The 14946-nt window shown below is 44.1% G+C and overlaps 1 protein-coding gene across 1 annotated transcript; it reads left to right on the top strand.

Moving 5' to 3' along the window:
• Window positions 1–6755: 6755 nt before the first annotated feature.
• Window positions 6756–7717, top strand: LOC131234960 (uncharacterized). Its single transcript, XM_058231987.1, has 2 exons — window positions 6756–7059; window positions 7134–7717. Exons 1-2 carry the CDS (start codon window positions 6946–6948, stop codon window positions 7389–7391), a joined length of 372 nt encoding a protein of 123 aa, XP_058087970.1. The 5' UTR covers window positions 6756–6945; the 3' UTR covers window positions 7392–7717.
• Window positions 7718–14946: the final 7229 nt, after the last annotated feature.

Here is a 14946-nt window from a genome sequence, read left to right as displayed (position 1 = left end):
TATCTCACGTCCGGTGAAATCCCCCCAGATAAATTGGAGGTGAGATGACTGAGAGTCAGAGCGGCACGATTCGTCGTCCTGGACGACATCTTATACAAGAAGGGGCATTCTCAGCCTTACCTCAGGTGCCTCCAATCGGATGAAGCTGATTACGTGATTCAGGAGATTCATGAAGGAATATGCAGGAACCATTCTGGTGGTCGAGCTCTGTCCCTGAAGATACTTCGTCAAGGATATTTCTGGCTGACTCTCAAGCAAGACTCGAAGGACTACATGCAAAAATGTGACAAATGCCAACATTATGCGGCTGTGCCGATGTAACTAGCAGAAGAAACCACCCCATGAGCGGACTGTGGCCATTCGCCCAGTAGGGGATCGACATCATCGGCCCTCTACCTATCAGGAAAGGGCAGGTCAAGTTCACCATCATCTCGGTCGACTACTTCACCAAGTGGGCTGAGGCCGAGCCTGTTGCAAATATCACTGAACAGAAAGTGATTGACTTTGTCTGAAAAAATATTATCTGCCGGTTCGGGATCCCGCGTATCATCGTGTCAGACAATGGTCGACAATTCGATAACGACAAGTTCTGAAGCATGTGTTAAGGGCTCGGCATCGCAAATGCATATTCTTCGCCTCGGCACCCATAGTCCAATGAACAGGTAGAAGTGGTTAACAAGGTCATTAAACACCATCTCAAAATGAAATTGGAGAAAGTAAAAGGTAACTGGGCCCAAGAACTCTCATTCGTCCTCTGGGCCTACAGGACCACAGTTCAGTCCTCTATTAGGGAAACCCCATTCTCGCTCTCCTACGGCTCAGAAGCAATGGTGCCGGTGGAAATCGGTCTCCCTACTACTCAGGTAAGAAATTACCAAGAGGACCAAAACTCCGAACAGATTGCAGTTAACCTGAATCTTCTTGAGGAAGTCCAAGACATCTCGAGGCTCCGAGTCACCACTCGGCATCAGCAGGTTGCGCACTTCTACAATTCTAAAGTCAAGGTCAGGCGGTTCCACCCAGGGGACTTAGTCCTCCACCGGGTCTTCCCGAACACTATCGAGCCGGGGGCTGGAGCACTCCGGCCTAATTAGGAAGGACCATATCGAGTGGTCCGATCAACAAAGCCAGGCTCTTACTACTTAGAAGACCTTGAGGGCTGTCAACTCCCTCATCCTTAGAACTGCGAGCATCTGAAGATCTACTATCCCTAGTGAACTAGCCTTTAAGGCCCCAATAGTATACGCCTCTGAGTGACCAGCATTTAAAGCTTTCAATAAAATTCATGATTCATCTTCTACATGTACGAAATTATCTACTAAGTAAAAGTCGTCTCTCATATTCAGAAGCGGACTGAACGGGCTGATCCCTTAAAGAACGAGTCAAAATGTAAATCCCACGAAAACTCGACATGGCATCCCCTCCAAGTCAAGGGAAAAGCCAAAAGATAACCCGACTCTCCAGTAGGGTAATTGGCTTGTCATCCGACTAATGCATAGAGCAGAGGTTTCTCGCCAATCGTGGGAAGAGCCAAACCCCTAGGGGTTCGGACTCAACAATAATCGAGCCAAGAAGGCTTAAAAAGGTTTACTAAAAATGCGTTGGAGGGAGTTGACCGTCCGAGGACAGGCTCGGATTGGACATACGTGGAGATAAACCGACAGGACAATGATTCAGTTCGACAATCAATAGTTGGCATCAAACATCAAAAAATATACCATCCATTCAAAAAATAATAATATGATCCATTCAAAAAAGAAAAAAAAAATCCTGAAATCGGGGGCTACTGAGAATTATGCAATCAGGGGTGCTTGGGAATCGGGGGCTTAGTCCGGGTGGGCATCTTCGGCAGGCTCCTCTCCAGTGTCGTCAGGCAACAAGGGCTCAAGGTTAAGGTTTGGGTACAAATCCTTGACCGCTTCAATACAAGCATCATATCCATAGTTGTAAAACTTGGTGGCTTCGGCATCCCTTTCCTTCGAAGTCTTGAAGGCATTAATCGCAGCCGTTACTACTCCTGCCAGGGAAGCATAGTCTTCGGCTCGTCGAGCCTCCATCGCTTGAGAGACAGCTCAGCTCCGTTTTTCTACCGTCTCGGCCTTAGTCCGTTCTAGGACTTCTCCCAGCCGGGTAATCTCCTTGGCCAACAAATCCCTCGAGATGGAATAGGGTAGCCTCATCCCTGCGAACCCCCACCTCGTTCCAGAGAGCCCCCACCTCGTCATCCCTCCTCTCGAGCTCTTGTATTCTCTCTCGAGTCGAAAGGAGCTTCGGGACAGTCTAAACGGAGATAAAAAATGAGCATGTGGATGAGGCAGAAATAAAAAGAGGTAGAAAAGCAACGAGTAATGCCATATAGAAAATGGAAGCCAGGTCGTTCAGGAAGGAGCTGTCCAATTTGGTAAGAAGTTTGGTTATCTCCTCTTCTGGGGCATGTTTGGCGGCCCAAGATGTCTAGCAAGATAAGTGGTAGCTCAGCCAGAACCTCCTGTTGCCTGTCCTCACCTAGGCCGAGCCCACTGCCTCCTCAGTCTCGGTTCGACTGCCCACTGAGGTTTGAACCTCGGCCTCGAACTCATTTCTAGCTTCGGGGGGAGAGAGCATATCATCAGCCATCCTAATGGCCTCCTCTCGTTCAGATGAAGAGGGCATGACAATGCAGGGCTCAAGAATTGCAGGTGGGGCCTCCACGGTGGGAGGAACGGTGGTGGGAGGAAGGGAAGGAGTTATGGCTGCTGCTGAGGAAGGAGTTATAGTTGTTGGAGCGGGAACAATGATTGCTAGAACCTGCGTATCGGTAAGCACCGCAGCTGGAGCTGCGGCAACCGAAACAGTAACAGAGGGGCCCACTCCGCGAGGGGTGACCTACCTCCTCCAAACAGTAGTCTTCGTTCTCGACTCAGCCCTCGACATCTCCTCTGCTGTTGGAGCAGCCTTCCTCCTCTAAGAAGTAGACGCCTCAGCCATGCCTACACGAGAAATAATGGATCAACAACCCAGTGAATGAAGTTGATATCACCAAAGGTAATAAGATGACAACTTACTGAAGGATTTGGGGAGAGGCTCAGACTTATAAAGCCCGGACCAATGAAGGTTGGCCACAGTGATCGGGTCTGTCCAGGAATGAAGTTCCCCCGATCGTGCCCTAGCCTTAGTGATGCAGTTCTTCTGGGCCGAGTCAAGAAGTGGTGTGCCTCTCAGGAAATCTATAAGGATAAAGAAAGCTCTATCCTGATTGAAGCAGAAGGAGGTTTAAAATTTTTTTAAAAAAATGAAAGGAAAGAGAATCAAAGTCTGACCTAGTTTCGAGAATCGGGTGAGAACCCAAGTCGACAGAGTCCTCAGCTCTGCTGCTGGCACTTCCCACTCACCCATAGTCCAAAACCACTTATTCTTCCAATCCTTGTTAAAAGATGGAAGGTTCATCACCAGCACCGACCCTTTACTACCTCGGGTCGCAAAGTAGTACCATGGTTCTTGGATGTCGTACTTAACCAGGTATAGGCTCATTAGCTCCTTCGGGGTCAGCTCTGGATTTCCTACTTAGCGCCAAATGATGAAGGAAGAGATTAGCACCCTCCAAGCATTGAGGGTGAATTGTCCCGGAGCAAGTCCGAGGTAAGCTGTTATGGCTCGGAAGAAAGGATGTAGAGGGAGCCAAAGCCCACATTGCAACGCATAGAGGAAGATTGCTACTTCCCCCTCAGCAAGGGCACCAGCGGTGTCAAGGGGCCTAGGGGCCCTTACCTGAACGGAATTCAGGATCTGGAACTCCGAATGGATCCATTCCATTTGACACTCCGACAGAACGGAGCCTCCAAGGACTACCTCCGAGGCTTGTCCACTCGTGGACATTTTAGTAGCCTCGATGGTAGTAGTCTGGTGGACTCGAGTGGCCTTCTTCTTGCCAGCCCATTGAGTTCGAGCCCCTGTCTCCTTCTGTCTTTGAGGCGGAGGGTATAAGGGTATAGCTTCAAAGGGGCCTTCGGAGGCCCCTCTCCCACCATCAGAGCTCCCCGGCTCAGAGTCATCACCATACTCCTGAACAGTCTCAAGATTAGATGACATTATAAAGAGAAGTAAAAGGAATGATGAGAGGGACTCACTGGATGGTTACCAGAAATCGCCTTTGCCGGAAACGTTTGATCGGTCGAAATCGCCCGTCGGAATCGCTCTCACCGAAAATCGCCTCCTCCAACACGCATTCAAGCTCAAAATGCCAATGAAAGGAGCAGGTTTGAAAGAAACTTATATAAGCCATAGATAATCTTTGCATTAATGGCAAGGAGTGATGTCCGCAGCCGAATCGTCGCGAGCTGATTCCCGATCACACATGGCTGTCTATCGTTGGTCGAGCCCCTGCCAGGTAGTATGGTTCAGACATTGAATAGTGCACTCCGATACATGGAACGACGCTCGAGTAGGTGGAGCTGTCGCACAGACTCTTCCTCGGGCTTACGTGGCGACTCATCATAGGTTGAGCAATTATTTGAAATCGTAACCGTCGGCAAGCGTCCGCTAAAAAGCAGTCCACGGGTGCAAAATCCTGAGAATATGGCACTTCAAATTTGAAGATCTTGATTGCACCAGCATAGGCGGGCGATCTTCTATGTAATTACTCTTCGAGTCCACAGTTGAACTTAAAGAGTAGGGGGCTTCTGTTATGGGAAGATTCGAGCCCCTAATAAATCCAAGGGTAAGCCTCAAACTAATTCAACCAAGTATATGAACAACTGAGGCGATGCTCGTCTGACCTGATGTAAGTGTTCCCGAAGAAGTCGTGCACTATGAAGGTGTTCTTGGCTATGAAGGTGCTCTTACTTCGAGGCTGAGGATCAAAGTGACTTCCACACTCTGATCGGAAGTGGTAAGCTGCCTACCTAACGTCTCACAGAAGATGAACAATCTGACCACTGACATCAATTGCACGAAGTCCGACCCGATAAGATAAATCCGGCACCTTGCCTTGGACCTCAAAGAGAAGGTTTCCAGAGTGCCGAGCCGAGACAATATGTCAAGGCGAGCATTCTGTCTACCAGATTCGGAAACTACCATAAGTAAACGTGGCCGATTGCTTTGCTCCCAGATACGCATTATCCGCATGATGCGCTACACGATCTACGGATTGCTTATAATATCCCCACGATCTCAGTATCCCGCTGATTCAGTAAATCGTGCCGACAATAGTGGACCCAGACCGTCCGACAATCAGGTATAAATACATTGAGACCCCACTACTATAGGTACGCAACATTCTGACATTCTCCACTACTCTCCACTTAGACCCAGGTTCCCTTGACCTGACTTAGGCATCGGAGGGTCCCCAGGCTTAGCTAGGGTCACCTTTGCCTATTCTCATTGTGCAGGATCAAGACGTTGAAGTGGTCCACGGTTCGAGAGACTGAGGGGAGTGTCGTTCAGATTTTGACCTCAACAAGTCTCATAGCCTAAAATGAACTGGTGCAATGGATGGATGGCTTGGATAAGTTGCATTCATCAAGACAACCCCACAAAGTTTACTGTTTCCGATCGAATACGAATCTAGAGTCCTACTTAGTGGGTAGCAGAGTATCTGTTACCCGGGTAACAGCTCAGTTGGTATTACCTTTGCCATGTGGGGCCACTTTGATGATTTTTTATTTATTTTTTATTTTTTCATATCTAATCTGTTCCATCCGTTTTCTTAGCTCATTTAAGAATGTTTTACAAAATTTTAGCAGATCTGAGTCATTGGTGGATCATAGTAAAGGTGGTGAATAATCATTAAAAGCATTTGGTAGGTCTCAAAAGTTTTGGATCAGTTAATATTTATATTTTCCTTTCATCCTGCACTTTTTTCTTTTTTTTTAAACGTTATCAATGACTTTGATAGCAAATAAACATTACAGATCCACTTAAAGTTGGCACTTGGAAGTTTTAAAGTGGGCACTAAGAAGTTTTAATGGTGAATGTTCAATTATCATTTTTTCTTCCAATGTGGTCTAACTGATATTTGGATATGCTTCAGTTTTTTTTAAAGCGTTCTAAAATATGTTAGAAAACTAAATAAACATGGATATATGTCATCAAGGCCTAAGGTAAGGGTAACACCCATGAAGCCTGGGTAACACCTAATCCACACGCAAGGCCAATTGTTTATTTGTACGAAGTGCATCGGTAAAAAGAGGAAACGGATTGGCTACTCCCCTGCCACTAGGGAAACGGACTGGAAATGGATTGGCTACTCCCCCTGCCACCAGCCAATGGCTAGTGGTCGGTGCTCTATGGGCCCCACTATGATATATGTGTTTCACCCATCCTCTACATCTATTTTTCTAGATCTTTTTATGGTATGAGACAAAAAATGAGGTATATCCCAATCTCAAGTGGACCACATTACAAGAAATAGTTTTGAATGAATGTGGACCATTAAAAACATTTTGGGATCCATAAAAGTTTTGGATCAAGGTGATCTTTGTTTTTTCCCTTCATCTAGGTCTGTGTGACCTAATCAATTGATTGGATGTCAAATAAACAGTACAGTGGGCCTTAGGAGGATTTTAATGGTGGATATCCAATCACTATTGTTTTCCTGTGGTGTGGTCCACCTGAGATTTATATCTCTCTCATTTTTGGGATCAAGCCATAAAATGATCTGTAAAAATGGATGAACGTCATGGATGAAACACATACATCATGGTAGGTCCCGCATAGCACTGACCACTAGCCACTAGGCTAGTGGCTGGGGGAGTAGCCAATCCACCTGGATTCGTCTCCCACTAGTACTAAGGAGTAACAGGTGGAGGCTACTCGTGGGGGTGCTGTTGAGCACCAAAGTTCTACCCTAGAGGGGGCTATGGGTGCAAGGACGTTGGTAATAGCAACCCATGCGCTTCTCCCATGACATATGGTTGTGCTGGCCAACTGGGGCTGCGGTCATGTGCCTGAGAGCTTCTCCCGTGACATATGGTTGTACTGGCCAACTGGGGCTACAGTCGTGGACCCGAGAAGGACATTAATGTGATGCTTTCCCTGCATCCTGATCTCCTCCTTACCACTATGGTGTCAATGCAAATTAAGGTAACATTATTAGCACTTTTTCTCCTTTTTCTGCTTACGCATTATCTAAGCTTCGTTATTTTCCTATTTTGTAGAGTGCCATTAGGGTTCTCACCACGTGCCACCTTTTGATCAATTTGAGGGGCTGCTTGAAAGAAGCTACCGGGATGCTTAAGTTTGTCGAGGTCAAGCTCCGGGCTAAGGCTGTAGAGCTGGAAGCGACTGAGAAGGTTCAGGTGCCAGTGCACATTGAGGTTGAGGTCCTTCGTGAGGCCCTAAGGATTTTTAGGGAGGACCAAGCCACCGGCGCCTCTTTATTGGCCATGAAGCAGTGGAGAAGGTCGAGCTGGTAGCCCATGCAGTTGAGGTGGAGGCGAGGGCCTCTAAAGCGCATTCCCGCCTATCCGAGGTGGGAGTTCGGGCCGTTGAGGTGGATGCCAAGCTAGTGGAAGTCAAAACCGTGATTCCTGGGAGGGAGGTAGATGCAGTATAGGCCTTCAATGCACCTGAGAATCATGTAGCTGAGCTAGATGAGACATTCAATGATGGCTTCTGGCGTTGTCGAGAAGACGTCCAACACCGGAACCCTGATCTCGACTTAAGGTATCTCGATGACGATTCTTCTAAGGCCTTCGAGGTTACCGCTCCTGACACCGACGACCTTCCTTAGGGATAGGTTTTTTTTGTGTAAATATATATCTTCTTGGACATCTTCGTAACACTCCCACTCATGAATGAGAAGAATTCTTTTTGTCCAATTTTTTTTTATGGTTATGCATGATTACTTGGTGGATGAATTAATAAGCTTAATAGATTAACTTAGTGATCTAATTATCGAGCATGTAAACTTTGGTTGGGTGATTGCTGAGAACGTGAACTTAGTAGAATCAGAAAAGATTTTTCCATTTTATTCATAAAGGGAATCTTTTACATAGCAATCATTTAATGATCGGTAGCTTGAACTTGCGGTGAGCTGTTAGTGTGTTGTAGATTTTCAATGCTTGGGCTCATTCTCACTGATAGTAGATTTTCAGTTGCTCAACATTCCACGGGTGGGTAAGAGTTGATCCTGCATGTCTTCTAGTTGGTATATCTTTGGGCAAACCATAATGATACCCTGTATGGTCCTTTCCAGTTTGGCCCCAAGGCTCTCAAGCTAGGCTCCTTAGTGTTCTGGACGATTTTTCAGAGTATTAAGTCCCCTACTTGAAATCTACATATTTTAACCCATGTATTATAATGTTGAGCGACCTTATGTTGGTAGGAAATGACCCTTAATTGTACCTTTTTCCCTTAATTCTTCAATCAGATGCAGACCCAACGTTAGTCATGCATCATTTTCTTTCATGTCATACAACTTGATTCACCTAGAGGGCATCCCAATCTCAACTGGGATCACAACTTCTGCTCCAAAGGCTAGGGAGAATGCAGTTTCCGCAGCTGTTGTATGGGTTGTGGTTCGATACACCTATAAGACATGCAGTAGCTCATCCACCTAGGCTCCCTTGAATTTTTTGAGTTTAGTTTTTAATTGGGTTTTTATAATTTTATTTATAGCTTCCACTTGTTCATCAACCTAGGAATGTCAAGGTGGGCAAAGGCATTACAAATGTCGAGCTTCTCATAAAGTCCTCGGAAACGAGCATTGTTGAATTGCTTATCATTGTCAATAATGATAGTGTGGGGGATACCAAACCTACAAATGATAATTTTTTTAGATGAAGTTGGTGGTCTTTTAATCGGTATTTCTTGTTAGGGGCTCGACCTCTACCCACTCGGTGAAGTAGTCGATTATAATAATGAAAAATTTGGTCTATCCTCTTGTAACATCCCAAATTTTCACGACTAGAGTTTATACTTGTTCACACCCCAAGTGCAGGGTTGTGATGTAGTAATAAACTCGGTAAGACCGAGGTCGAATCCACAGGGACTGAAACCTGTACGTTATCTGAAACCAAGTAGAACTAGAACTAGACTAAGATGCGATCTAAACAAAATAGAATTTAAGAAATAGTTGTGGAATAATTATCTAAAACTTTAAGGAATTCAGAGGAAGGAAACTAGGGATTCAGAGGATCCACTTGTAGAGATCAGGGAGATCTTATGCCTGCATCAAGGATTATGGAATTCAAACTGAACTTACTTGATTTGGTTTTCAAGAGATGAAAGGTATATGAATTAGAATGGATTCCATCATCCTACCATGCCCAGGAGACAAAGTAAATAACGGGATTAAACTAATTGCCAACCAATCGAAAGTACATGAAAGTCAGGAAGAGTACTATCATCCAACCATGCCCAGTAGACGATGGTGAACAATAGGGCCTCCTGACGTCATAAACATCAAAAGAGAAAAAGAGATATTCAAAGCCATTGTAAACCCACTGTAATTTCAGTCACAACAGACCATTAAAGACTGAGTAAATATTCTTTTAATAATCAACTCAAAACCAAGTTCAGTTCATGAAAAGCAGGAAATAGTGTCTCCCATCTCGCTACAGGCTTCACCTCTTAGCCCTAGCTAAGAGGTTTAGCCGAGCATGATATGGGTTAGATTCCAACTAAAAAGAAGAAGAAAAAAAACATTAAAGGAAAGAAATAAAAGAAAAAGAAAAAGGAAAACCTCTTTCTTCCAATCTCCTCAGCCTTTTCTCTTTCTGCTTTCTTCAGCCACGTCTAGCAGGAATCCCACCTGCTGCTTCTGCCAAAACGTGCAGCCCTCTGTCTCCTCCCAAAACGTGCAGCCGACCAGGCTTCTCTTCCTCCCAGTCTTCTCTGTTTCTCTCTCTCTCCTCTTGCTCGTTCACGGCTCCAGGGCTGCCTCCTTGTTGCTTCCACGTTTTCTCCTTCCCTTTATAGCTGTCCCAGGTCGACGGCTGCGTGGAGAAAGTCAGTTGGGATTTTGCGTGCGTAAACCTTACGTAGCAATAGTGCTATGTGCGCAGCCAAACCGTGAAACGGTCTTGCGGACGGCCTTCATGGGAGAACTCCCTGATTGGATTTTCTGATCTTTCTCCATGATGGGATTCGGTTTTGGCCTGGGCTCCACCTGATCGGTGCGGATTTTCCATCTGATCAACGGTGGTGGGCAACAACATCCTGAAAAGGTCGGGCCTTGCGTTCGAAGCGAAACTGCGTAATGCATGTGAAAATTGGATTTTTCGATAACAATGGGGCCCACATGCTATGGTTTTTGAAGAATCAGATCCGTCCATTGGATTCGTGGTGGAATTCTGGTCGAAGATGATGTGATAAATCTCAAATTCAGTGTGACCCACTGGATTTTTCTTTTCTGCTGTCCATCCTGCAGTTGAACTTAATTTTCTTGCATGTGCGTACATTGTTGTGAATTGACGCCATGAATTTGGTAGAACCCATCTTCTGGACATATTGGACGGCTCCGATCGTCGAACTGGGTGATCGTGGTGGGCTAGTACACTCCACAGCGGACAATGTCCGCTTGCTGTGCGTAAGACGTCGGGTCAACCGACTTTTACCAGGAGTCCTGGTTCGGTGCGGTGCAGTTGTGCACCTACTGTGCACACGCATCACGTGTGTGGGGTCTACTGTGATGTTCATGAGAAATCCGCTCCGTTCATCCATTTTTTCATCTAATTTAAGGGGTTGAGACCAAAATTAAAGCATATCCAAAAATCAAGTGGGCCCCAGATCAGTGATTTATGGGCTGATCTATCCGTAGGGACACTTGCACAAAGATCCAATGGCTGAAATTTTATATATATGGTTACTTTATGATTCTCAGGTCAGATATAAAGTTCAAGCCAAACGGATGGTTTGAACCCTATGATCTTGCATTCAGTACGATTTTTAGGCCTCTTTATCGTTAATCACTTGGTTTTCTCAGATCTTTGGCATGTGAATTCTTCAATATCAGTCTCCTAAAATCTGTCCCTTGCCTTGTTGATTCTTGAGCATCAAATCCATCCCTTTAGCACCCTTTTCAATCCAAGCTTCTAAATTCACCTTGCATCACAAACATGATTAAATCAGGCCGTTAAACAATACTATGTTTGTAAATCCAGGTAACAACTGGGTCTGATATGCAATATTTGACCCTCAACAATACTCGTGCTCGAAAAAACTGGGTGTTAATAATGTATAAATGCTTTAAAAATCACACCTTTTTTCATTTAGATCACATCCAGATACATTCATGAAGGTATTATTCATGAGAATAAAATCAATTATATTAATTACTTCATCAGAGTAAAAGAATTTAGTAAATAATCAAATACCCTCGAAATGAGAGCTTATTACATTATCAAGTTCGCAACGGAAGTATAAAACTAAATTCTGAAATTATCAATATAAAACTAAATTCTAAAAATATCTTCTTATTCTTTCAGTACAGTCTTCCATAGGGAGATAGTCTCTAGGTCTTGAATTTGTACATCACTTGCATTATCTATACGGTTGGATAGGGTCAATGCCCTACTCATAGTGATGGTTATCCTTTAAGATTAATAATAATTCAAGAGATTCATAAAAGTAATATAAGGGTTCTGATATGTCCCGTACTCCACTAATACGAGGATATCAACATGCGTAAACAATATACATGAGATGCATGCCTAGCAAAGCATATGCAACTCATCATACATAGTGATCATTACAGTGTGGAATACGATTCATAGAAAACCTGGATCACCACGCATTCTCACACTACGAAAATTCACCGACATGTTCGATGCTACCGTGGATTTAAGTGAACACCTCAATCCGCACAACACATGACTCAGATGAATTACGTGACATGACTTGTTCATGGAGCGACTATTTGTGACATCTAATCCTAAAAGTGATGTGTATTACATTTGCGAACTACACACATCGATTTGTGCACTACTATCCAAAACTCATGGAATTACGTGACAACCAAGAGGGTCTCTACCCAGAGCGCATTACGTCTATGATAGAATATTTGAATCACTAATTGTGATACCTCTTAACTCATAACTTGCACTTATAGAGAACGTAAACTGAATCATAGAGGTTCTAGAATATCAAGACACATGCGCAAGCTTTAAAGATAAATAGCATAAGGCTAATATAATAAAGAGAAGAGTGATAATGGTCAACTCAACAAGGATAAAAGTGGCAATGGCCAACATAGCAAAGAGGCGAGTGACAATAGTCAACTCAATAGAAGAAAAGTAGCAATGGCTAACTTAACAAATAGACAAGTGGTAATGATCAACACAATAATAAGGAGAGTTGTAATGACCAACTTAATAAAGAGGAGAGTGGCAAGTGCCAACTCAATAAATTAATAAAGGAAAGGTCAAGGTTTGTATCCATTGCCTCACATAAATTCATAAAGATCATTGTAAGCAACTTTATACTATATTCCTAAAGGGCAAATAATTGATGGTAAAACATATAATTGCAGGGAGAATTTAAAGCGACATGAAAGCATGGAGAAGCAAGATAAATCTTATCAACTTAAATTAAAGTAAGCTTAAAGGATAAAACCCTCACCTTAGTTTGTTCTTTATGGTTAACTTTTAATTTAATTCACCTGGTTTAGATTAGATTTCAATTAGGAATGGTAGGCTTTAACTAAACATGTTCCATTCTCCCACCGAGTTAACTCGGCCGGGTATAATGGAATCCTATTGTAATGGAAAGAAGTTTAGATGGAAATGAAAGAAGGATGGGAGGGGTTTGAAACTAAACCGTAATCCGACAGTGTTTCAGCTCTGCTATTGTTGAACTTGGTGAAGCTTGGAGACCGGTTGGACTCAATTCGATCTTCCTCTCTTTCTTTTTCTTTTCTTTCTCTTTCTTTTTCTTTCTTTCTCCCTTTCTTTCTTTCTCCCTCGCTCTCTGTTTTGCTGGGATGCTGCTGGGGGACGGCCACGGCTCTCTCTATCTCTGGTCTTTCTCTCCTCTTCTTGAAGGAGGGTCGGTTGGCTTAGACGAACCAAGTTTGTCGAACTCCTGTACTTCCTTCTCCTTATCTCTTTCCCATTTCTTTTCTTTCTTTCTCTTTCCCTTCTTACAAGGTGCAAGGCTCTTTTTATAGCCTTTCCAAAGCTAGAGATTCTGTGTGTGACTCCTTTTTCGTAGCAAGGAGCCTTGCGAATCTCCTTACGCAATATTGCGTGCATAGCCGAAGGTATAGGGATGTCATTCTGTTTACATGCATACACGTGTACATCCACGTGCGAGGATGATGTGCCTTTGGTCATTTTTGGATGGCCAACACGATGAATGGTCTGGATTTTTCAGTCGGTCAGATATGGTGGGCCACAACATCTTCAAATAGGCATGGTCTGTTTACATCGTGGAACGCCTCTAGTTTTTGTTCTTTGCTAGGGTTAGTGGGGTCCACTTCAGCTGTCACTTCAGAGGATTAACTCCCTTTTTTGGGTTGTTGTATTAATGCTCGATCATGGGCTTAAGTTTGGAATGGATCCAGGTCTTAGGTGGGCCACACCACCATTCGACGTAGCAGTGCATTCATAGTGAATGTGAGCTAGGGTGCATGCATGGATGAATATGGGCACCATGGTTTTGGTCAAAATCCTTGTCCGGACAAGTTGGATGGGTCAGATCATCCATTCGAATGAAGGTGGGGCCCAGCATTATCCCAGCGGACGAACACACGAAGGACTTCGTTTTCTTTTGCGATTTTCGTCGTCGTTAGTGCACACACTCTATGCACATGTGTTGCAAGTGGGGCCTTCATAACCCACTTGTGGTCCATATGATGTGGGATCTGAGTCGTTCACATGACTGGAAACATCCTACTACGTCCACACACGAGTTTTCCTCACTTGATGGAGATCAAAATCAATGGTTAGGGGTTGATTCCCCTCTTGGGCCACTGCTATGATGATCCAATGGCTGAAACCGACATGTATGGTTAATCTACGATAATTAGGCATGGTGTAAGGTTTCATGTGAACCAGATCATGAGAACCATGTAATTTGGAATTAGGGGTCTAGGTTAATGGCATTTTTATAATTACTGCTGATATAAGATTTTTGTGAAATCTAATGGTTGTACATGGTTGTACATGCCTTTCTAAATGATTCTTACAAACTGTTTTCCATCTAGATCATTATGGATTGGGAGTTATTCACCAATTCATTCATGGGAAGGTACTTACGTCAAATCTCATGGTAGATAGTCTTGTCTTAAAATTAACAGTTAGATGGCTTGATCTATCGAACGAAGATCATTCTCAATGGTTAGATTCATGTCAGGGAATAGTTGTAAGGTTAGGATAGCTAGATTGGTACCGTACACGTGTACATATTAACTTCTTGGTAACGCTCGAGAACTTTCAATACTTGGGTATTTAAATGTTTAGGGTGTTACACCTCTACCCATCAGTAGTGGTCCTATGATGTCGATTCCCCACTGTGTGAAGGGCTAGGGACTACTCATTGGGGTTATATGCTCGGGTGGTTGTCGCGGTACCATAATGAAGCGTTGGTACTTACCTCACTTCCTTGTGTACTACTTTGTGTCTCATGAATAGTCGGTTAGTACTATCCTTCTCGGATCACCTTGTGGGCTAGGGCCCTTTCTCCCGAATGGTTTCCATAGATGCCTTCATGGACCTCTCTTAAAATATATTCGGCTTCGTCATATTGTAAGCATCTCAGATATGGCAATAAGAACCCTCTTTTGTACAAGATGTCTCCCAGAATCATGTGTCAAGCATACCGTTTTTTCTTTTGTGGGCCACTAGTTTTTTTCTCAGGCAGCTTGCCCTTTTGCGGATAACGTATGATCGGGTCCATCTAGCTCGACGATTGGTTTATCGGGAGGGCCTCTTTTTGGTTGGCTAGTTGATGCTGGGCTCAGGCAGGAATTCGATCGGCACAGTCATAGTAAGGTTATTGTCGACCACCACAACTAATTTAGCTAGGGCA

This window comes from Magnolia sinica, chromosome 19 (assembly GCF_029962835.1).
Source record: "Magnolia sinica isolate HGM2019 chromosome 19, MsV1, whole genome shotgun sequence".
NCBI lineage: Eukaryota > Viridiplantae > Streptophyta > Magnoliopsida > Magnoliales > Magnoliaceae > Magnolia > Magnolia sinica.
The sequence above is the reverse complement of the archived record's forward strand: the minus strand, read 5'-3'. Positions and strand labels throughout refer to the sequence as shown.